At 49.9% G+C, this 22,915-nt stretch overlaps 1 protein-coding gene across 2 annotated transcripts in view; it reads left to right on the forward strand.

Annotated features, from left to right (window-relative positions):
- The window catches only part of FERMT2 (FERM domain containing kindlin 2), a 55,591-nt gene extending 35,068 nt beyond the window's left edge, over nt 1–20,523 (forward strand). Inside the window, exons 4-15 of one of the 2 annotated variants that reach the window (XM_075712026.1) lie at nt 4,046–4,271; nt 4,419–4,521; nt 4,864–4,971; nt 6,893–7,027; nt 9,103–9,152; nt 12,721–12,845; nt 14,117–14,223; nt 14,571–14,792; nt 17,055–17,075; nt 17,595–17,719; nt 17,947–18,088; nt 20,326–20,523. In XM_075712026.1, coding sequence (XP_075568141.1) covers nt 4,046–4,271; nt 4,419–4,521; nt 4,864–4,971; nt 6,893–7,027; nt 9,103–9,152; nt 12,721–12,845; nt 14,117–14,223; nt 14,571–14,792; nt 17,055–17,075; nt 17,595–17,719; nt 17,947–18,088; nt 20,326–20,499 — 1,538 coding nt within the window. In that variant the 3' untranslated portion in view covers nt 20,500–20,523. The remainder of the gene's footprint in view (nt 1–4,045; nt 4,272–4,418; nt 4,522–4,863; nt 4,972–6,892; nt 7,028–9,102; nt 9,153–12,720; nt 12,846–14,116; nt 14,224–14,570; nt 14,793–17,054; nt 17,076–17,594; nt 17,720–17,946; nt 18,089–20,325) is intronic. The other variant, XM_075712025.1, reaches the window with a different exon arrangement.
- Nucleotides 20,524–22,915: the final 2,392 nt, after the last annotated feature.

The raw sequence follows: 22,915 nt of genomic DNA on the forward strand, positions 1-22,915 counted from the left end.
GCAAATTGATGCGGGGTGGTGTTTGCAAGCGGAGGGGTGTTTCGGCTCTGCTCCGCGGCTGCCGGAGGTCTGGTGTTTGAAGGCAAATGGCAGGAACTTAAACCATAAAGTCGGTCAAGTGGGAGCACTTTAGCCCAAATGGACTTGCGGAGAAAGCCGCAGCGATGCGCGCTGCCGGGCGAGCGAGACGTGTCTGGCTGCCAAAGCTCTTGGGTTTAAATCCAGCGACGAGAGGGAAGCAGGGCAGCTTTAGTTCAAAAAAAATATCGTGGAGTTCACTAAACCTCTATTAATTGGTCTTAAATTAACTGAAGCACAAGTGAAGGTGATGCAGTGTGGTTAATGCCGCTGGTGGCTCTGGGCTTGCGAGCGGAAAGGTTTTGGCCGCGCAGGGCACGGGTGAGGGCGATGATGCCCTGGAGCTGGCATGCCAAAGTGATGCGCACCACAGGCTCCGCAGCAGACCGTCAGCATGGGTCTGTAGCAAGGGGAAAATGATCCTCCTTTGGCTCCCGTCTCACTCTTTCTCCTCTCAGTTACTTAAAAAATACTTCTGGGCTAGTCCTCTCCCACTCCTGGCTCAGGGAGTTTTCCCTGCATCGGGCAAGCCTCCAGTCAATTTTCATTTTCATTTGGCATTTTCATCTTGAAGAGCAGCAATTAGCCTTTCCAAAAGTCAGCGTTCACAGAGAGCATCTCCGTTAGATCAATAGGAAATACTTGGCCTGCTTTGGGGGAAACGTACGCAAAAAATATTTTTAAATTTTATTTATTGGTCTTTCAGCAAGTCACTCTGAATCAATGTGCTGGTTTTTCTTTCCTTGTGAATGAAATTACTTTTGCTGCAGCTTTAACTACTGCAGCTACCTGTGAAGTTTAGGTCCCATTAGTTAAAAGTCATCTTTTTAAGCTGAATAAACTGTTTCTAGCATGGTTCCAACATTAGTTTGTGCACTGAATGCTTCTGTAAAATGAGTTAATATTTCAGGATCCGCTTATTTTATATTTAATGGACATGTTTTGTCACTGAGCACCCCGTACCTGGCAGTGAAACCCATTTAAATCACTGTAGGCAGAGCTGTCAATACACCCACAGTACGCGTTGCCCAACACTTTCCATTAGAAGACCTGTATTCACTTGCTTATAATTTAGCCAAACTTACAGCTATTTCAACTGGAACATTCCATGACATTGCTTGCCTCGGGCAAATTTTTTCAGAGAAGCTTCTTCTGAGACATTTCAGACATTCGGAGAAGGTGATGAGGAGAACATCCGAGGGGGAGCTTTGCTCCCCTGGAGCAGGTGCTGGAGCGGAGGGATGTTGGGGAAAGTCCATGGGAAAACCTGCCCGATTTGGGGCAAGAAGTGGGTTTTGCTGTTGTTGGTCCACTTCATGCTCAGCCCTGTCTGCTTGAGCCACGTGAAGGTTGAGGCTGGCACACTGCAAGGGCGGATGGGGAGGAGGCAAGAGCATCTTTCGGGATGCGGTTTATGGGTGGTGGTGGTGGTTTATTGCCGGTTCTTGTTGGACGGCTCTGCTCCAGCATTATAACGGTCTGTGAGGAGAGAATGTTTCTGCTGCTTTTATAATCATTGAATCCAAGAATATCTCAAGTTGGAAGGGACGACAAGGATCATTGAGTCCAACTCCCAAAGTATAGGTACCTGCTATAAGTACCTGGCAAGTCACTCCCGGCCTTCTCCTTGCAAGTGTGAAGCTTGAAGGTGAATATCTCCATCCATTCATCTTTTCTGCAGCTTTTTTGCTCCTACCCAATTTGCTGGGTCTGTCTCAGTGACGGGTTCCCATGGTGCTTACTGGTCCCCAGGCTTTTTGTCAAAACGTTAGTCCAGACCAGGATGCTGGCAAAACTAGCAGGAGCATTAAAAGCATCCCGTTTTCTCTTATATCTTCCATCCTGTCAGGCAGTTTGGAATCACGTTTCTGTATTATTTAAGTTTCCTAATGAAGATGTTGGCTGTCATTGGTATGATGCTGTTGATTCAAACCGTTCGTACGTCTCCTTGAGATACTTCTTGGAGAAGAGAAGGGTGAGGGGAGACCTCATCGCTCTCTGCAGCTCCTGACAGGAGGGGGCAGGGAGGGGGGGTCGGGCTCTTCTCCCAAGTAACAACCGATAGGACCAGAGGAAATGGCCTCAAGCTGCATCAGGGGAGGTTTAGATTGGATATTAGGAGAAATTTCCTCAGGGAAGGGGTAGTCAAGCATTGGACCAGGCTGCCCAGAGAGGTGGTGGGGTCCCCATCCCTGGAGGGGTTCAAAAAACAGGCGGAGGTGGCACTTTGGGACATGGTTTAGTGGGCATGGGGGTGTTGGGTTGATGGTTGGGCTGATGATCTTAGAGGCCCTTTCCAATCTTCATGATTCCCAGTTTTACTTTCATTAAAAATAATGCAGCCACCAAGGCAGGAAACATGAAATTATGACTCTCCCCTTAATCGGTTTAGTGGTGGAGTTGGCAGTGTTAGGTTACTTGTTGGACTGGATGATCTTAAAGGTCTTTTCCAACCTTAACCATTCTATGATTCTGTACCCATGGCAAAAAAAATGAGAGTTTGGAAAGATTTTTCTGTTGTTTTGGTCTTAGATTTTTCCAGATGTCTAGCTCAGCTTTCTGTCATTTCTTGGGCATTCCAGGAGGAGGGATTGTTTGGAGTGAGGAGCTGGAGGGTGGCCCGAGGTGGTGGTTCAGGGCAGCAGCAGGAGGTGGCACAGAAGACCTCGCTTGTGGCATCTCAACCCTGCCACACACACCTTCAACACCCTTAGTAGTGCTCTCGGAGGTAGAGTTTGGGTGCATTGAATTGCACGGCTGAACAGGTTCGTGATTTAAAAAGGACACAGCTCTTTCCCAAAAAGCCAGTTGTTGGTCCTTCTTGGTACTGGTGCACAGATTTATGCCCAGCAAATGATGCTGAGCTCATTGCCCAATGTACATACGCAGTGGAATTACTGACATTAGGATACGGTCGTTGAACCTCCCTTATTTTGAAAAATCCTTATTTTATATTCTTAACGTAAAAATCAATGCTCCCATGAAATGAATAGGGACTATTTAGCTCTCAGCTATTTTGGGATATGAGATACCAAGCTGGGTCCACTTTCTTCTCTTCAAATTTGTAATTATAAAAGGGTTTTTTTGGTCTGCTTTGAGTCTGTACAAGCTGTAAAGCTTTAAAAGGCCTGGGAGTAATGCGTGCTTCGGGATCGGTTTTGCACCAAATCGCACCATTTGCTCAGCGCATTAATACCAAATTTGTTTGGCTGTCTCAGCAAGCTTTTCCGTCCGTGAAATGCCGCATTTCCGTGCCCGGCTGTTTCTTGTAACGTGAATAAAATAACCGTGGAGTCACTTTGGGTGCTTTGCCTGCCGAGTCCACCAGCGCTGCTGCAAACACTCCGTTTGGGTGGTTAAACCTCACCTGTGCTGTTCTGCCCTCATCCGAAAATGCCCATTTTCGGCTTCTGTCCTTTCCTACTCTCCCGGTGACTTTCCTTCTCACTTCCCTCCTTTCTTTCCCTCTCTATAGGCAACGATATTCTTTACATCGGCCCCGTCAAAGGTGAGCTCCACCTCAGTAGGACTTTTGCGCTCTGCCTCTGGTCTCTTTGGCCGCGCCCTTAGTTTATTTTCCTGCTCCTCTAAAACCTTTGACTTCCAAAATCTTTAAGCAACAGGTAATACCGGTAAGTCGGGGGCTGTTGGTGTCCCAGGTGCCGCAGAAACGCAGGGGGCAGGAGTTTCCCGGCGTGGGAGACCTGCGCCTTTTCCCATGGCTTTGGGCTAGAATGAGTTTTCCATCAGTTTTGTTCTAGGAGAAGAGTTGAGAGAGAGGGGCAGCTTTTCATGGGAAAACAAGCAGCGCAGTGTTTTCCCATTGCGGGGAAAAAAAAAAAAAATGGTAAAAAAAGGGAAGGTTTTTCATCCGCTGGCTTCGGGTTTGTGTCTGAGTTGGCTTGGTTGGGAGCAGGCAGGGCTTGGCCGTGAGCTAACTCCCAGCTTTTATTCCTCCTACCGGTAGGAAACATATATTCGAGCCCAGGACTTTATAGCAAAACGATGACACCGACCTACGACGCTCACGACGGCAGTCCCCTGTCACCCACTTCAGCCTGGTTCGGTGACAGCGCCTTGTCGGAGGGGAACCCGGGCATCCTGGCCGTGAGCCAGCCCGTCACCTCCCCAGAGTCCTTAGCTAAAATGTACAAGCCACAGGCGCTGCTCGATAAAGCCAAAATCAACCAAGGGTAAGTTAAGGATTTGTTTCTCTGCTTTTTTCTTCTTTTCCCCCCCTCCCCGCCCCCAATATGCAGTTTTAAATTGCATTCTTGAAAGTGTCATCACAACTTCGCCGGAGCTTTTTGTGTGTGTTATCCCGTGTTGACAATTTACAGATGGCTGGATTCGTCCCGATCCCTTATGGAGCAGGAGGTGAAAGAAAATGAAGCTTTGCTGCTCCGGTTCAAGTACTACAGCTTTTTTGACCTGAATCCAAAGGTACAGAGCTATAGATTTTACTTGCATCTTGCAGGCAAAGGCTTTGAGCAAAGGATGCCTCTATCTCTAATGTGCTTTTGTGTTGGTAAACCTTCCACCGCCTTGGAAATGGGTCTTGCAGGCATCAAACCGGGCTTTGCGTGCTCCCACGTACCGGTTTGCTAATGCTTAGGTGTTGCTAGAGGTGCTCAAAGGGTTGCTTAGAGCCACTCCGCTTCGGTGGCGGAGGCTCTTCCGGAGTCTCGGGTTGAAGGGTTGCGTTGAAATGAAAGATGAAGTGGTTTGTCTTGAAGCGCGCTCGTACATTTTACAACCGATCTGTGTTTTTGCGTTGTGCCGTAGTACGATGCGATCAGGATCAACCAGCTGTACGAGCAGTCCAAATGGGCTATTCTGCTGGAGGAGATCGAGTGCACGGAGGAAGAAATGATGATGTTTGCGGCACTGCAGGTAGGAGACAGCCCGATACGCTTACCTTTGTTGTTAAACTTGATTCTGTGGCTTTGCAGACTTCTCTGTTGATGAATATTGATTAACACGATCAGTGAAGTCTGCTGTAACTGGTGTTTTAACCCTCACCTTGTCTTTGGTGGGAGCTTGGACTTATGCTGGTAGAAGTCAGATCATTTCCCGTCTCCTAATCCTCCCTTAAGCTTATTAGGTAATTTAAATATTTGCTGCTGATTACTTCTCATGAAAAGGAACTTGGCCTTCTTTTACCAAATGTGTTTATGTCTATCTTAACTTTTAGTCTTGCCCTTTTCAAAAAACCCTAGTAAGTATACTAGGTTACTGAACTGTGTGTTTCTGGCACGCTGCCCCCCAAACAGCTGGTGATAATCTGTGGGTTTCCCAGAACTATTTATTTATCTGTTTTATGAAATACTGGGCGTGATTTGGCATAAATACTACACCTGCTATTGACTTCTGTAAGATGGATGGCAGGCCATTTACTACGTGTGGTCTGGCGCGCCTTGTCGCTGTAGGATGCAGAAAGAGCATCCCCGGCAAGAGCAGGGCTGTCTGCTCCTAGAATCCTAGAATCATAGAATCGTTTAGGTTGGAAAAGACCTTTAAGATCATCCAGTCCAACCATTCCTAGGGCCCCTCCTAGGAAACAAAGAGTGCAAACAGAACTATAAAGACTCGGTTTACCTCTGCGGGCAGTCCAGAGTGGGTTGGGCGGGGTCCTTCGTGTAGGATTTTATGGATGTTTTGGTTTTCTGGGGTAAAAACAGATGCAATGCGTCTTCCCAGACTGGGAGGAGTGGCTGATAGGCCAGAGGGTCATGCTGCCGGCCAGAGGGACCTTGGCAGGCTGGAGAAATTGGCCGACATGAACCTCATGAAGTTCAGGAAGGGGAAGTGCAAAGTCCTGTCCCTGGGGAGGAACAACCCCAGGCACCAGTGTGTGCTGGGGGCCACCCAGCTGGGAAGCAGAAAAGGAGCTGGGGATGCTCGTGGGCACCAGATTGACCATAAGCCAGCAATGTGCCCTTGGGGCAAAGAAGGCGAATGGTGTCCTGGGCTGTATTGGGCAAAGCATTGCCAGCAGGTCAAGGGAGGTGATCCTTCCCCTCTGCTCAGCACTGGTGAGGCCACACCTGGAGTACTGGGTCCAGTTCTAGGCTCCTCAGTGCAAGAGAGATGTGGAGATACTGGAGAGAGTCCAAGGAAGGGCCACGAGGATGATGAAGGTCCTGGAGCATCTCTCCTTTGAGGAAAGGCTGAGGGAGCTGGGACTTCAGCCTGGAGAGGAGGAGGCTCAGGGGGATCTTATCGATGTATATAAATACCTGATGGGAGGCTATAAGGAGATGGAGCCAGGCTCTTCTCAGTGGTGCCCTGTGGCAGGACCAGAGGCCGTGGGCACAGACTGAAACACGGGAGGGTCGCTCTGCACACCAGGAAACACTTTTTTACTGTGAGGGTGACCGAGCACTGGCACAGGTTGTCCAGGGAGGTTGTGGAGTCTCCATCCTTGGAGATACTCAACAGCCATCTGGACGTAGTCCTGGGCAAGGGCTGTAGGTGGCCCTGCTTGAGCAGGGGGTAGGACCAGATGACCTTCAGAGGTCCCCTCCAACCTCAACCAGTCTGTGATGCTATGGAAAGAGTAGCTCTGCCCTGCGGGGTCCAGAGTGATCCTTCAGGGTTCGGACCACCGACTCCTTGCACTGCAAACAGCCAAGCCGGTCATTCCTGGCTCAACCGCACTCAGGTCGCAGCGTTCGCCAGGCTCTGCTCCCGCAGAGGGTACGGCCCGGTTTTCCACTCCGCTTCCCAAGCACGGCGGCTGCGTTGTGACGAGCCGGCGGCATCCAGCAGATCGCAGGAGCGTCCTGGTGAAACGTTGTGCCTTGCCTTTCAGTACCACATCAATAAGCTGTCCATCATGTCCTCGGAAAACCACCTGAACAACAGCGACAAGGAGGTGGATGAGGTGGATGCTGCGCTCTCGGATCTGGAAATTACTTTGGAGGGTGGCAAAACATCGACGATCCTGGTAAGGGTTGCAGGAACGCGGCGGCAGGGTGGCTTGCGCATCCCCTCCTCACCTCGCACGAGGCAGCAATAACCATCCTGAGCTGGGAATTTTTCCAGGCATCCAACATTTTCTATTTCCCTCCTCTACATTTTTTTCTATTCCTGCTCTTCCAGCATGAGAAAGTTGCCCACAGCCCAGTGGAGCAATGCAGAACACAGACCCCAATAATATTTTCTTAAAAATAATATTTTTTTAAATCCTGAGGAGTAATTCTGGTGGGAGGGGGACCCCAGGCAGTGTCCGGCGTGGGGCCAGTGCCGAGCTCTGCTCTGAGCCCAACGCGGCGTAAAAACCTCTTTGAGCACGTGCACGTATTGAACCAAAAGCTTCATTTAAGCTCTAAGACTGCCTTCTGGTTTTGGGGTGTTTGCAGTTAATTTAGCAGGGAGATCTCAGCCCTTCCCGCGTGCCCAGCTCTGCATTGCTGCAGAAGTCAAGTGCAATATTGTGTTTTTCCTGCTGGGACCATAAGACCAAATGGTGTTGGAGAAGTCCCAGAGGAGCTGGGATCTCACTGAATCTCCCCGCTGCACCAAGCCTGGTGAAATAATGGAAAATTAAATTAAAATTAATTTGGTTTCTGTGCTCTCGCTACCGACTTTCCAAAATACTGAATTCTTCATGCTGAGGTTTCTCCTCCACCATTTCTAATTCATGGCAAAGTTTTACGGTACCTAAAAACAGCTGCCGTGATTTTCAGAAATAACTTACACTTATGAAACCCTGTTTCTGTTTTTATTATACTGGATTTTAGCCTGGAGTGTGCTATGACTGTATTTCAGAGGATTTCATTTTTGTTCTGATATGCTGTTTTAACACTGGGTTTCCACCTTTAAAAATCGTAAAGCCCAAAAACTAAACTGCAGAAAAAGGAGTAGGTCTGGTCAGACTTGGCACAGCACAGCTTTTCCAGGCACTTTGCACATTTATACCATCTCTGAGTTTCATTTTAAGTTCTTTCAAACCCTAAAACCCCTGAAATTTTCCAGTCTTACCCTTCATATAATTTTTTTAAGTGTTTCCAAAGGGTCCTTTTGAAGTTAACATACATACTTAGCCTGTTTTACTAGCATTAATAACGGCAGAGGTTTACAATGTTAACCAGTTGCCGCGGGGAGAGCAGCGCTGCTTCGGTGCGATAGAAATAATGACGAGGTTTTATTGCCGAGAGATCTTTTCTATAAAATTTCTTCGCAAAACCAGATTTGAAGCACGGGACTAAGGAACAATCCCTGCCAGATAGGAGTGAAGACGACAATGATTCATCAAAAAAACTCCATCCCTTTCCGTCGGGGTTGCTAGCAGTAGCCATTTCCAGATGCGTTCGAGAATTGAATACGGATAATGGGCAATTACTGGATTGTTTGTTTAGATTCTGCATTTTTTTCCCCCCCGCGGTATCTATAAACAGCATTGCTCATTGCAGATGGAAAGTAAACTGTCTTGCTGCTGGAAGCTGTTGGAGCAGTCCTTGCTTTTTCTGTCCTTCGAAAACCCTTTAGTTTGAGCTTGTGGGAATTGCAAGTGCCACCCTGTATATTTGGCGCATGCAGAATGTGAAGATAAACTCAATATTAAAAAAGCTGGGGGGAAAAAAACCCTTTCTAAACTGCCAGAAAGCCCTTCCCCAGTCCTCCGTGGAGGTGCAGAGCAGCATCTTTTTCCTTTTGTTCGGAGCATAAGGAAATAACTAAGGGAGGAGAAAAATGCCTGCGCAAACACGAGCCGGTGTGACCGCCGGTGACCTCGCGGGTGGGAATTGGCTCCAGCAGCAGCAGGAATTCCTCAAAACAAAATAAAACCTCGTCCTCTGGTTTCCAAACGGCGCTTCTGTACGATGACTTCTTTCTCCGCTTGCTTTTCCCATGAAATGGATGAGGCTTTCTCAGGAGCGTTTTCATGCCCCGAGCCCCGATGTTGGCCGGTGAAGCTGCCACCGGCGTCCTCCCCCGTGCAGCATCCCTTCCCTCCCGGACCCACCACCCCGGCTCCGCTCGGGCAGGCGGGTGAACGGGATCATCTTTTATTTTCAGGGTGACATCACTTCCATCCCGGAGCTCGCCGACTACATTAAAGTCTTCAAGTAAGTGCTGATGGGAAGAGGTGCTTGTGAAACTGGTAATGTCTATGAATAATTAATGGTCCTACCGCCTAATATCCATTTTATCCATTTTTTTTTTTATCTCCTGGCCTTAAGATCTCGCTGCGCGCCACTGCGTTACCTCGTGTGAAACGCCACCGAGCAATCGCTGTGCAATACCGCAGCTCAGAGCATCTGCGTGCTCTTGCTGTTGAAACATTTTACTTCTTTATCCTGTAGCGCAGTCGCTAAGTATTTCACGCTATGCGAAATATTCGATACTGAAGTTAATCAGTTCTTAAATATAAACCCCGGGGTGTTTTCCCACTATCACTGCCCCGGCGGGCAAGCATCCCTCCGGGATAGTTTGCTGCATCCCGTAGCCAGCAGCACGTGCCGGGATATTTCTGTAACACAATTAATGCCCGTGAAGTAATCAAGTCATCCTAAAATTGGGAGTGAAAGCTAGAAAACTTGCTCCGATACTTCTCCTGGTTTGCAAGAGGCTGGATGAATTACAAACAGCCGGGATCCCGGTCCGTCTGCCCTCTGCTTGCCAAAGGGAGCAGGTTAAGCTGACTCCTCTTCCAGCTCACTCAGGATTTAGGGTTTTTTTTTTTTTATTCTGTTTTGACTTGGATGGTGGTATGTGGAAACCGGGAACGGCAGCGTCTGGACTTTGAGTAACATTTTGGCAGCCGCGACCGTCTTTTTGCAATTTACTGCCTGCTGCGGCGAGTGTTACGGTGAAAGTTCTGGAAACTGGAAGTAACGATGAGATTTCACAGCATAGCTATAGGATATAGAAGAAAAGCAGTAGGCAGCGAAATAGCTCTGGAACAAGCCTTTATTTTATTAATTGATTGGTTCTGGAGCCAGAACCTACCACTTCTGTTCTGAAAAACTCTGGAACAAGCCTTTATTGTATTAATTGATTGGTTCTGGAGCCAGAACCTACCACTTCTGTTCTGAAAAACTCTTTTCTCCCTCTCCGAAGGTGAATTAATAAGGTCTTCACGTCCATCTGAGCTTGCAGTCTGTCTTAATAGGGACAAAGTTTCAGGGCTGCAGCCTGTGCCCTGCATCTGAGTGGGTGTTTTTCCCCCCCCTTGAACAAAGAAAAAACTTGTTCTTTCCTTTGATGTGCTTGTTTGCCAATAAAATTAGGCACGACTTGGGGAGCTAATTGCTTGCAAATTGGAGTGCCAGTTGGTGGGGCAGGAGATGGAGCAGCAAGAAGCTGCCGGTTCCTCGCCCAGTGCAAGCCCAAACCCTGAGGTTGGGATTTGAGGCTGTCCTGCCACGGCGGGGAAGCACAGAATTCCCATTTGCGGCTAAAAATGAGGGCCAGGCGGTATTTTACTGCCAGAAACCCAACATAAATGGAGCTGGCCCAGCTTTGGATGTGCCTCTTGTCACGCTTCATTGGGGAGGAGCTGCAATGTACGTCCCTAGTATGCCTTATCTGTAAGTCCTATATATATGTCCCGGTACGTGCCTGGTGTTGCTGCAGAGACTGGGGATGTTTCTTTCTCCCCTGCCAGCTGGGTTGCTGCCCGTGCCAGCCAAAATGCCCTGCCTGCCATTTAAAGGAGCCCCCCAAAAAGCTCAAGACCGTAAAGATGCATTAAAGCATCTTTAGCGAAGGGTGCAAAGCAAAGGATGGAAAAACCTGCACGTGCAGGATGGCTTGGCTGGAGCTTGGTGACTTCTTCTGTAGCGGGAGGCAGCTTTCAAAGGAAATTGCGGCCGTAAAGTTTGCCCGGGGCAGGGCTGTATGTGCCAGGGCTTTAGGAGCAGGCAAACCAGCAAAGGCAGGAGGAGGCAGCAGATGCCCCGAGCTCAGATGTCCATCAGAGGTGTGGGAGCAGCGGGGTTCCAGCAGACGCCGTGTTTCTCCCCCATCTCCCTAATTTCCCCGAGAAGCCCTGTCGTGGTTTAACCCCAGTTGGCAGCTAAGCACCACAACCACCACCAACTAAGCATTCCAGTTAATCACCACCATTTTCCCTGTCTTGATATATACACACAGATATCATTCCCTTCGCCTACGGGCCATCCCTCTAAAATGTCCGTTGAGTTCGTTTAGTCCATGACTTTGGGTTCCACCTGTCATCACAGCCTTTCAGGGCAGGAGAGATGGTGTGTGGTGTTGGCTTGTTGCATGCTGAAGCCAGTTCTGGTTCCAACTCTGCTGCACTTTGCTCGGTTTCGTCAAAGTTCATACTTCGTTAATCTGGGCGATTCTTACTGTAATCACACTGAAGTGGCATACAGCAACCGTAAAAGAGATGACATAATTAACATCATACAATTCGGTTCATTAGCTATTTTCACCCAAAATCAAATTCCCTTGAGGTACACATTGGACTTCCCCATCCTTCCGCATCACCCACCAAGTGCACCCAGATCCGTGAGCAAAAGCAATCCAGTTTGCAAAAGCAAATTAACTCTATCCCAGCCAAAACCAGGACAAGCCCCCAGCACGCTTTTGCTTGGAAATTAAAGTGCAGAGCCCTGAGGACGAGCAACTGGGGCCACCGCATATTGTAGAATCATAGAATTGTTTAGGTTGGAAAAGACCTTTAAGATCATCCAGTCCAACCATACCTAACACTGCCAAGTCCACCACTAAACCAGTTAAGAGGAGAGGGATAATTTCGTGTTTCCTGGCTTGGTGGCTGGATCATTTTTAATGAAACTAGGAATCACTAAGGTTGGAAAGGATCTCTAAGATCATCAGTCCAACCATCAACCCAACATCCCCATGCCCACTAAACCATGTCCCAGAGTGCTACGTCTGCCCATTTTTTGAACACTTCCAGGGATGGGGACTCCACCACCTCTCTGGCAGCCTATTTGATCCCTACAGATGAGGGTTGAGCAGCTATTTCTGGGATGGAGATGTGAGAAATGCATTGCAGTGAGAAACTGCAGATACAACCTTTGAAAAAGGTTTAGAAATTAAGGGGGTTGAAGAAAATCAGAAACTTGTAGCTCTACAAAGGTCCTGGGCTCGTGGTGGGATGAGCAGGCTCAGGGTACCGCCATGCCAGGTGGGGCTTGCAGGGCCATCGCTGCTTCTGCAGAGTCAGGCAAAATCCGTGTTTTCCATGGGAAGGAATCAAATGTTTTCTGGAGTATTTAAAAAGAAAAAAAATGAGCATACTCGTGCATGTGCTCGACTGACAAGTCTTTTAGAAGTACCGCTTCCTTTCAGAGCTCGAGCAAAGGGGTTCCAGTTTAATGTGGCAGGTGAAGAGGAATACTTTGCAGCAGTTCATGAACACATCCATTTTTATAGTACAGCTCCCCCCACCTTACCCCAAATTAGGGGGACCTCCGTGGGGTTTAAGAGTCCAAATTTGCAATTGCAGCTCAATGTCTTGACCCAGCGTTGTAGTGAAGGGATGGTGGGTGGTGGCTGAGCTCCCGGGCAGGGACTGTCCCGGGGGTGGGCATACCCCAGGCTGCCGACACCAGGTTTTCAAGGGTAAAACCGAGTTTCCCATTGCAGCAGCTTGGTTTAGGAGCTTAAACCAAACGTAATGTCCCTCAACCTGTCTGGCAGGCCCAAGAAGCTGACGTTGAAAGGCTACAAGCCATATTGGTGCACCTTCAAAGATACCTCTATCTCCTGCTACAAAAGCAAAGAGGAATCCAACGGGACTCCTGCACACCAGATGAACCTGAGAGGTAAGAGAAGCATGAGCGCATTTTATTTTTTTATTATTTTATTTGCATTTTAGTCCAGTTATAGGCTGCTCCCCTTGCATCTTGTTTTCCCACTGATTCATCTTCTTGGCATGCCATCCTAGGGTTGAGTAAATATGTTTAAAGGGTTGAGGGTGACCGGGTTTGATAGCGTGGCATATACTTAGACTTCTAGAAAGCGAATACGTGGTACGTGTGACCCCAAGGGGAAGCGCCGCCAGCTCCCTAATACTCATGGGGAGACAACTTGGCGTTCTCCTTTTTGTCACGGCTATCCAAAAGAATTGAACGACCTCCCGCAGCGGAGAATAAGTTTGAGCACACGCTGCGCTGGAGAGAACAGACCGTTCTCTTCCTGCGCTGCCTTGAAATTTTTTTCCTCCTCTCCCTGGTGCTGGTTGCGAGCAGCCTCGCTCAAGCGCTCCCTGCGAGCCTTGCACAGTTTTTAAATTCCTACGGCTGCTGGTGTTTCTTATGTCAAGTTAAACATTCCTGTCCTTCAGCCACCAAACTGCAGAAAGCTCTTTTTTTTTTTTTTCCCCCCACGGAGGCAGGAGCAGATGCGGTGCCAAGCGACCTCAGGCTGCAGTCAGAGCAAAGCCCGGCCCGCAGGACCTTTTTGGGAGCTTTTGACATATCTGCTGTGACGGCACTTTTAAAAAATCTCAGAGGCGGCGCTGAAGCGGGGCCCGGGCTAACTTGCCTGGTTCAGTTCATCCCCCCCGGTGTTCATACAGCCGCTCGTAGTTCTCTCCAGACACCAAAAGCGGGATGCTCACACCTTGCCACTGACTACAGCAGCGATGCGCCCAGCCAAAATAATGTTTGGGGGTTTCAGGGTGAGCAGCAGCACCCATCCAGCCACCTTTTCCTACACTTTCAGGAAAATTTCAGGGTCATGGAGTAGCTGCCAGCCACCAGGTCCATTCTCGAGGCCAGGCAGGACCTATGAGATGGATCCTGCGGGCGCGTGTTAGCTGTGGCTGCATTGCTTTCGGATCAGGTCTTGCTTTTTTCCTCCTCTTTTCCTGTCACTTGGAAAAAGAGACATCTGACGCGGTTTTTGTCCCTGCTACGTAGAGTGTTTATCCCATCGGAGATGTGGTGTAAGATCTTTGCAGCACTGAGATGCTGCTGGACACCCTTCAGTTGGAGTGCTTTGCTTTTTCTTTTCCTTTTTTTGATTTTTTTTTCCCCCCTTTTTAAAGCGTTGTCCTTCACACCCCTGTTAAACATTGACTCCCTTATCGCAGGATGTGAAGTTACCCCTGATGTGAACATCTCTGGTCAGAAGTTTAACATCAAACTTCTGATTCCGGTGGCGGAGGGAATGAATGAAATCTGGCTTCGCTGCGATAACGTAAGTTTGGACCGGCCCTTGCTTCGTCCTTCACCATCAGCTCACGCTCGGATGTGCCGTGTAGCTGGTGTTAATGAAAAAAAATTACAAAACGCACCCACGTGCATCTGTTCTCAACGTTCAGCGTTGCACGTGAGCACGCGCGCGAATTTGGAGTAGAAAATCAGCCCGTGCTCTTCCTTGGCTTTGTCCCGTGGTTGTAGTCTGCGCCTTGGCTGGGTTTCTGCCCGTCTCTGTGTGTGGTTGAGTCTCCTGGGGCTGGAAGGAAAATAAAGGTTCCCCGGAGTTTTATTTTTTTGGGGGAGGGGGCACCCCCACCGCTCTGACGGTCTCTCTTTGGGGGGCAGGAGACGCAGTACGCCAGCTGGATGGCCGCCTGCCGCCTGGCCTCCAAGGGCAAGACGATGGCCGACAGCTCCTACGGCATGGAAGTACAGAACATCCTCTCCTTCCTGAAAATGCAGCATTTGAATCCAGACCCACAGCTGATCCCGGAACAAATCAACACCGACATTAACCCCGAGTGTCTGGTTTCTCCTCGCTACCTGAAAAAGTACAAGAACAAGCAGGTACGTGCTCGCCCGCTCTCCCGGGATGGTGTCGGTGTTGGTGTGGACTGACCGTGCACCCGTGTCGGCGGTAGCTGGTGTTTAACACTGCGTGGTTTGGGTGTTGTCACTTATCGGATGCACGCGGTTACTAAAATGAAATGCCACCTGAAGCGTGTGGTTTCGATCCAGCACCTGGGGACGGCACCCACCACCTCAGTTGTGCCGTTTATTATGCGACGGTGCACGTATACAGCCTCGGCAGCAGGGAACCATTTATTTTAAATACATTTTAAATTTATTTGCATTTATTTTAAATGCCTTTTGGGAATGGTGCTTGCCCCTGCTGATACCGAGCGACGGTGCAGCAGAGCATCGGCCAGCCGCCCCCGTCTCTCCCCGCGCAGATGTAGCAGCGATGAGACGAAATCAGTCCCCGGTGCTGGGATTAAAACCCCTTCCCTTGCACAGAGTCCCTGCAGAAATCCTCAGGATCAGTGGAGTTGCAGTTGCTTGTGGTGCTTTATCCAGACTTGGCTGTAATGCAGTTTGCAGATTTCTCTCTTTGCTTTTCCACTACTTCCAAATGCCAGCCCTTGAAACATTGCTTCATTTTGAGTTGCTGTGACTTGTGCTTGAACTCCGCGCTGCATTTGGTCCGTGCATGACAGGGCTGAACTGTTCTGCGCTGGAAATCAATGCATGACTTTCTGAAAGACATTATATGTCAGGACAGTGGCAAAAATAAGTAAGGCATTGCTCCGTGGCCTTTCGGTGACTCAATCGTTCAGCTGGAGCTTCGCAGCCTGTGTGCTTCAGGCTGGCTGTGGCTAGATACGGTTTCTCCAAACCCAGAAGAAGGCTGCAAGTCAGAGAAGCAGGAAAAATATAACTTTTTATTGGCACAGCACGATGATTTCCTGGCAGTGGAGTTATATTTTATATAGCCCTTATTATTCTTTTGAATAAGCCTTTATATCCACTTGGATGGAGGAGAGGCTGCATAAATATACCATTTTAACATATATAATACCTCCTTGGCTTGAAGTCAGTAAAATGGAGGCACCTGGAAAAATATTAGCTCGCAGAACTTGCTTACCGTGCAGGTATCCTCGTTATAAAAATAACCTCCATTGAACTGTGGGGACGGGCATGAGCCCTCGCCCTGCTCCAAGCCAGGCCGGCGGCCGCGACGCAAACTCCGGGTCCCCTGTAGACATCGCCTAAACAGCGGATTTAGGCTTTTCCTTTACGGCCAGAGGCAGAGCTTGCAGCAGCGGAGGATGTTTGCCGGCAGCACGCATTGGCTGGGAGGGACGGAGGGATGGAGGCTGCGGGAATGCAAGGAATTCGGCTGCGAGGGTCCCTCCGCGCCCCGGCACGGGGTAAGGAGGAGGAGGAGGTCGCGCAGCCCACAAACGGTGTCGAAATGGGAGCTGGCAGTGGGCCTTGCGGAGGATTTATAGAGGTGCTCAGTCCCACACCAGCCCCAGAGCCGCTCGGGGGGTGTTTGTCTCCACGTGCCCTTGCCGCAGCGTAGGGTGGGCAGGTTGGGTTTGGGAAGCACCAAATCCTAAATGCAAAAAAAAAAAAAAGAAAAAAAAAAACCCAACCCCAAAATAAACGTCTTCACAGCGCTCAGGTGCCTTGCTGGGGTTCGGTGCCGGAGCGGCGTTCAGCCGGCTCGCAAGGGCAGATGCATCCCCAGAAATCTCCCGGCGTTGTCGATCCTCAGGGCAAGGCCACCTCGCTCCGCAGCCCTGCGCGCTCCGGCTGACCTTGCCCTCCAGCCGCCCGTTACCCCGGGCAGCGTCCCTGTCCTTTCTCTGCGTATCTCAAATAAAAGGAGCTACTGAGCTAACGGCCCGCGGTGAGCTGTTGAGCTTCCTCTGCGAGTAAGTGGGTTTGAGTCTGTGCAGAGGCACGGAGAGGAGCGCGAGGACGCGAATTCTCCTCTGAGCCGGCAGCTTCCCCCTCCCCTTCACCCACCGGCAGGACCAAAACCATCCCGACACGATGCCCAGTGCTCAGGCAGGGCCGGCACGAGGGGCGAATCTCTGCTCGCTTGGCCCCTCTCCGTCCTTACGTTCACTTTGGCTGCTTTTCTGCCTAAGAAATTGTGCATGTGGTTTTTGGTTTTTTTTTTTTTTGCTTGAACTTTGGTTTGCAGTTGATTTACACTTTTCCTTTGCTTTGTTGCCATATTTCTGATTGCTTTTTTTTCTTTCTGCCTCCTTTTCTTTTTTTTTTTTTTTTTTTTTTTTTCCGCCTTGCCATCTACAGCCAGGCTATGTAAGAGACTTGGTAAGTGACAGCAACAATAAAATTAAGATAAATTTACGATAAAATAGTCTAGAACCCCCTTTGGTTTGGAGAGCAGCGATGAAAAAACTAACAATACCCACCCCCACCCCCCCCCGGAGAAACTTGGGCCCTGTTTGGTTTTTATAATGGTCCCCAGTGATTTACGCTGCGAAACTGGAAACCCTACACCAGAAACTTGCCCCGCCGTTTGCTCACATCCTGCGTCTTAAACTGAACGAGCCTGAGCGGCTCTTTGCCTCCAGACAGCTCCGATCTATATTGGCTTTTATACGTCTGGAGATAGGAAGCAAAAGCAGCTCCACGTTTATCAGCCGTGGTCGCAGGCTTTGAGCCGTCGTAGCTGAAATAAGACCTCCGGGTAGAAATTATCGATGATCGGCGTCGTTCGTAACCGCGCTGGCTCCCAAACGCCTCCCGAGCCGTTCCGCGTTCGCGTGGCTGTCGTGATGCCGCTAGCGAGCCCCCTCGCCTAAAGCCGGTGTGTCTCGCCACCCGCAGATCACGGCACGCATCCTGGAAGCCCACCAGAACGTTGCTCAGATGAGTCTCATCGAGGCGAAGATGCGGTTTATTCAAGCCTGGCAGTCGCTGCCGGAGTTCGGCATCACGCACTTCATCGCAAGGTCGGTGGGTCTGCTGGGCAGAGCAGGAGGAATTTCGTGAATAAATACGGGGGGGTACGTTAAATACGCAGCCCGTCCTTCGCTGTGGAAGTCGCACTGGAGCTGAAATTAGAAGCATTAATTGCATCGACTTACAAAACCGATTTTATGTTAGCTCAGCTGCTGACTTTAGCGTGCGTAGCCGCGTATCAGGGGCATGCATTTATTTATCCCTTGCCGTGTCGCAGGTTCCAGGGGGGCAAGAAGGAGGAGCTGATCGGCATCGCCTACAACCGGCTGATACGGATGGACGCGAGCACAGGCGACGCCGTCAAAACCTGGCGGTTCAGCAACATGAAGCAGTGGAACGTGAACTGGGAGATTAAAATGGTGAGCCGGTGTTTTACACCTCTTCCCCCGCTCCTGTTACGTGAGACGGACGCTGCCCTCGGGTATTTTTTAAGTTGACTTTGTAAGTCGGCTTTTTAAAAAGTCAGGTTTTCACATGGCTGTTTTCTAAAGTGTGTCCCATCCACCTGCGTTAACGTAATATAATTTCTCCTCCTCCCTTTTCCACCCTCCTTGGAGGTGTAGCGGAGCTTGTCCTAACTGCTGGTAGAGTTGAGTATGACCCTTAAAAAGAAAAAAAAAAAAAAAGAATCTTTCTTTAATGCAACCAGTTACACGCTTAATGCATAACGATTTTTTCCAGTCTCTGAACACCCACTCAAAGGCAACTAAAAAAAAAGATCCAACTTCAGAACTGATGCTCCGGCTTGATCCTAACCAGTAACGTAAATGTACTGGGCCTTATCCGTACCGAAATTCATTTTATTTGCAGTACAGCTCAGACTTTCATGCCAGTAATGAAAAGCAAAGCAACAGCAGACCCTTCGCTAGGCTCCGAGATGGGCTTTTACCCAACCGTTACGTTTGGATGCACAAACTTTTTGCGGTCCTTATTCAGCACAACACCCGAGGAAAATTGCCAGGGATACGTGAGGGCTGTTCTCCTGCGCTTTGCGGCTCGTTAAGGGTTGCTAGAGAAATTATTCAGCTTCCCCTCTGCCTCAGAGTCTTTGTTTTGACCCAGTTGCAAGCCCCGATATCCCAATTATTCGGCTCGGATACTCTGCTGGGAATCCCTCTCCCTCCCGCAGAGCTGTCAGTGATGGGGAGACAAAAAAAATAACGGGCATCAATAAACAGACCGGCTATTCAGTCACTCCAGAACGAGCTCCCCCCAGCCCCCATAAAGCATTTCTAACGCCAAACTTCAACTTACAAAACGAGAATACACTCACAGGGAAAACTGGAAAGAAATTCCAGCCCTGGACAGGTCTGTGCCCGATCTCTGTTTCACTTGAAGCAAAGAGGATGTCGCCACGTGCTCACCGCCGAGAGGTGCGAACACGCTGGGTAATTATCGCTGAGTCACGGGAGAATAAAGTAATTTTAAGAAGCAATAAAAGGTATTTCTGTATCTGAACGGTTTAACAATAAGCCTTGCGTCATCGAATCGTAGAATATCTCAAGTTGGAAGGGACCCATAAGGATCATCGCGTCCAAATATTCGTTTAGAATCATAGAATCGTTTCGGTTGGAAAAGACCTTTAAGATCATCCAGTCCAACCATTAACCTACACTGCCGACTCCACCACTAAACCAATTAACGGGAGAGTAGACTAAACCATGTCCCTAAGTGCCACGTCTGCCTGTTTTTTGAACTCCTCCAGGGATGGGGACCCCACCACCTCTCTGGGCAGCCTGGTCCAGTGCTTGACCACTCTTTCCATGAAGAAATTTTTCCTAATATCCAACCTAAACCTCCCCTGACGCAGCTTGAGGCCATATCCTCTGGTCCTATCTCTAACTACGTGGGAGAAGAGCCCGACCCCCCCTCCCTGCCCCCTCCTGCCAGGAGCTGCAGAGCGATGAGGTCTCCCCTCAGCCTCCTCTTCTCCAGGCTGAACACCCCCAGCTCCCTCAGCCGCTCCCCACCAGCCCTGTGCTCCAGACCCTGCCCCAGCTCCGCTGCCCTTCTCTGGACACGCTCCAGCACCCCAATGTCCTTCTTGTGCTGAGGGGCCCAAAATGGACACAGCATTCCAGGTGCGGCCTCCCCAGTGCCGAGCGCAGGGGGACGATCCCTGCCCTGCTCCTGCTGGCCACACTGTCCCTGACACAAGCCAGGATGCTGTTGGCCTTCTTGGCCACCTGGGCACAGGGCTGGCTCATGTCCAGCCGGCTGTTGACCAACACCCCCAGGTCCTTTTCGGCCAGGCAGCTTTCCAGCCACTCTTCCCCAGCTGCAGCGCTGCACGGGGTTGTTGTGACCCAAGTGCAGGACCCGGCACTTGGCCTTGCCGACCCTCACACCGCTGGCCCCGGCCCATCGGCCCAGCCTGTCCCGATCCCCCTGCAGAGCCTTCCTACCCTCCAGCAGAAAACGAAAGAGCCCCCCTCGGGTCTCGCCTCACCGGGTAAGTGAAAAAACGTCGCTGGTTTTTGCTTAGGCAACGGAAAAGGCATCTGGTTTCACAGAAAAGGAGAAGGCGGCCGAGCGTGCGTCGGCGTGGCTCCCCCGGGGGCGCGGGGAGGCTCACCCCTGCGGTTTTGCCCTCTAGGTGACGGTGGAGTTCGCGGACGACGTGCGGGTGTCCTTCATTTGCACGGAGGTGGATTGCAAAGTGGTTCACGAGTTCATCGGCGGCTACATCTTCTTGTCGACGCGAGCGAAAGATCAGAATGAGAGTTTAGACGAAGAGATGTTCTACAAACTGACCAGCGGCTGGGTGTGAGTCCCACGTACTGTGCGCCGAGAGGAAACCCCATGGCCATATTAATATTTAACTTTAAAAAGCTGTTCTTTGAAATATGCTGCTTAATAAAGTAAGCTTGAAATGTATCTTTTTTTTTTTTTTTTTTAATCATGAAAATTTTTGCATTACCAGACCAGTTAATCTGTGTGCACTAATGAGCACTTCTCTTAATTTGCTATAACAAAACCGTGTCTGGGCCGGGTGATGGTGCTGCTGGCCTTCAGATACAGAATCCGATGGGCAGATCAAGAAAAGATTTGACTGACTTAAAATAGCCAATTTTCGAAGAGAACTCTAAGCCATCTTCTTGTAAAGCCATCCAGGGCTTAACCTATATGAAGTCTATTTATCATGTTTAATGCATGAGTGTTTGCTTTTTCTTTTTTTTTTTTTTTTTTTTTTTGGTGTTTTTTTTTATTCTGTACATTTGACCTGTTTTTGAAGTCGTCCTACCCATAAGTAGAATTGCCATCTCTCCTTTTCACACTACATGCACCGGGACTGCTACAGGTGCCTGACATGACTTTGAAAATAGTTGCGTGTGGCCTCGAAGATGATCTTCTGTTAGTCTGTTATAGCTTGGTTTTTATCTGTTAACTTGCCTTTTGATAATCATTTATATTGTCTTTTTTTTTTTAATTTTATTTTATTTTTACACCATACTGTATTACGACACTTTTTAGTATTCACCAGCATAGTCACTGTTCTGCCTATGATATGCAAACTTTTTCATTACCATATGAAGTAAAGGTCTATGAAGTATAGGTTTTATGTAACTAATGTAAAAAACACGAATTTTATAAAATTGTACAGTTTTTTTAACTAGTCTCACAAGCCAGCTAGAATATTACATAGATCTGGTGTTAGCAGCATTAACTATCGTATGCCTGTACGGAGTAAGGGGAGTAACCAAGAAACAAAACAAAAAAAAAAATCAAAAAAAAAGAATTTCAGTCCAGTAAATTTATATCTAAGTTAAATAGGATTTCAGAGCTGTGCCACAACACCCTCGATACCATACCTGGGGCCAGGACCTCCCCGTTCGTTAAGCCGGCGCAGCGTTAACGCTAACGGGGAGCCCTCTCCTGCCCCGCCGAATGCCGAGGAATAACTAACGCTGCGTTCCTGTGGTTTCAAAACTATGTACAAATGCATTTTATTTTAAATAAAAGTCAAATCTTTTATTTAATATTCAGCTGCCGCTTCCTGGTTTTTTGTGGTTTACCCGTGCTACGGCAGGGCCGTAAGTAGCTCCCCTCTGATACAGCCACCCCCTGCCACCGCGCCAGCCCCGCGCTCCGTCCCACTGCCTTATCCCGAGCTTGCCAAAACAAAATAACCACCAAAAAAACCAAAATACAGGGATGGGGTAGGAGAGTTCGAGGCAGCAGCCTTGGCCCCCATCCCTGGCCAGGCAGGTTGTTGGGAAGCAGCCCCGGACTCCGGCACGCAGTACCCCGCCGTCGGCTAATTTGAAGGCTGCCGACGGAGCGCTGGGATGTAAAACAGCCTCGGCACGCCGGGCTCGATGACGCTAGTGAGAAGGAAAATGGATTTATTTGCAGGTTGGGCTTAAAGCGTTGTATTTCGACCTCTCAGTTGGCAGTGAAATGAAATCGGGTTCGTCTCCAGGGAAGCCCCTCGACCCGCTGCCCAACTCGGCAGCGTGGGAATAGGGATGCAGCCGGGGCAAAGGCGCCTGTGAGGGATTCACCGGCTCGGCACCAGCCCGCTGCCCACCCGGAGAGCTCCATGCCCAAAAACACCCCAAAAGAGGGGCCGGGGATGCTGCTTGGCCACATCTGCTCCAGCTCCCAGCTTCAGGTTGTCCCGTCCTGCCATGGCACAGCCGCAGCGGGGCCGGGGGGACGTGAGGAGGGGCGGGAAAGGGGTGCCAGCGGCAGGCGAGGACGGCTGCTCCGGGTCCGGGGGGACAGAGAGGAGCAGGCGACAGCAGCGCCTGCAGCATCTTCCCCGGGCGTGAGCCGAATGTGCTCCTCGCAGGCGGGTGCTCGGAGGATATCCTGCATTTCCCCAAGGCTGCATCATTTCTGCAGCCATCCTCTTATTTTTTTGCACCGCCTGCTCTTGGACAGCCCGCATCCTTGCTCCATAAAAGCAGAGGGAACGGGTGGCCCGGCTGTGCCGATTCTTCCCACCCCTTGGTCGCGCTGCAAATGGGACCGCAGCCGGGGCAGAGGTGTGCTCGGGACGTGCCGGGGATGCTCCCAGCCCTGCCCCACGCCCGCGGGCTTGTTCTTTTGGGTGTTGGCAGCTCCCGGCTGCCCGGCAAGCCCAGGCGATCCCGGGAGGCACGCGAACGGAGGAGCGGCGTGCACGCTCCTGGCAGGCGGCGCTGGGATTTTGGCTGGATGTGGGAACGGGTGAGGCACGG

The sequence above is a fragment of the Pelecanus crispus genome, chromosome 6, assembly GCF_030463565.1.
Source record: "Pelecanus crispus isolate bPelCri1 chromosome 6, bPelCri1.pri, whole genome shotgun sequence".
Classification (NCBI taxonomy): domain Eukaryota; kingdom Metazoa; phylum Chordata; class Aves; order Pelecaniformes; family Pelecanidae; genus Pelecanus; species Pelecanus crispus.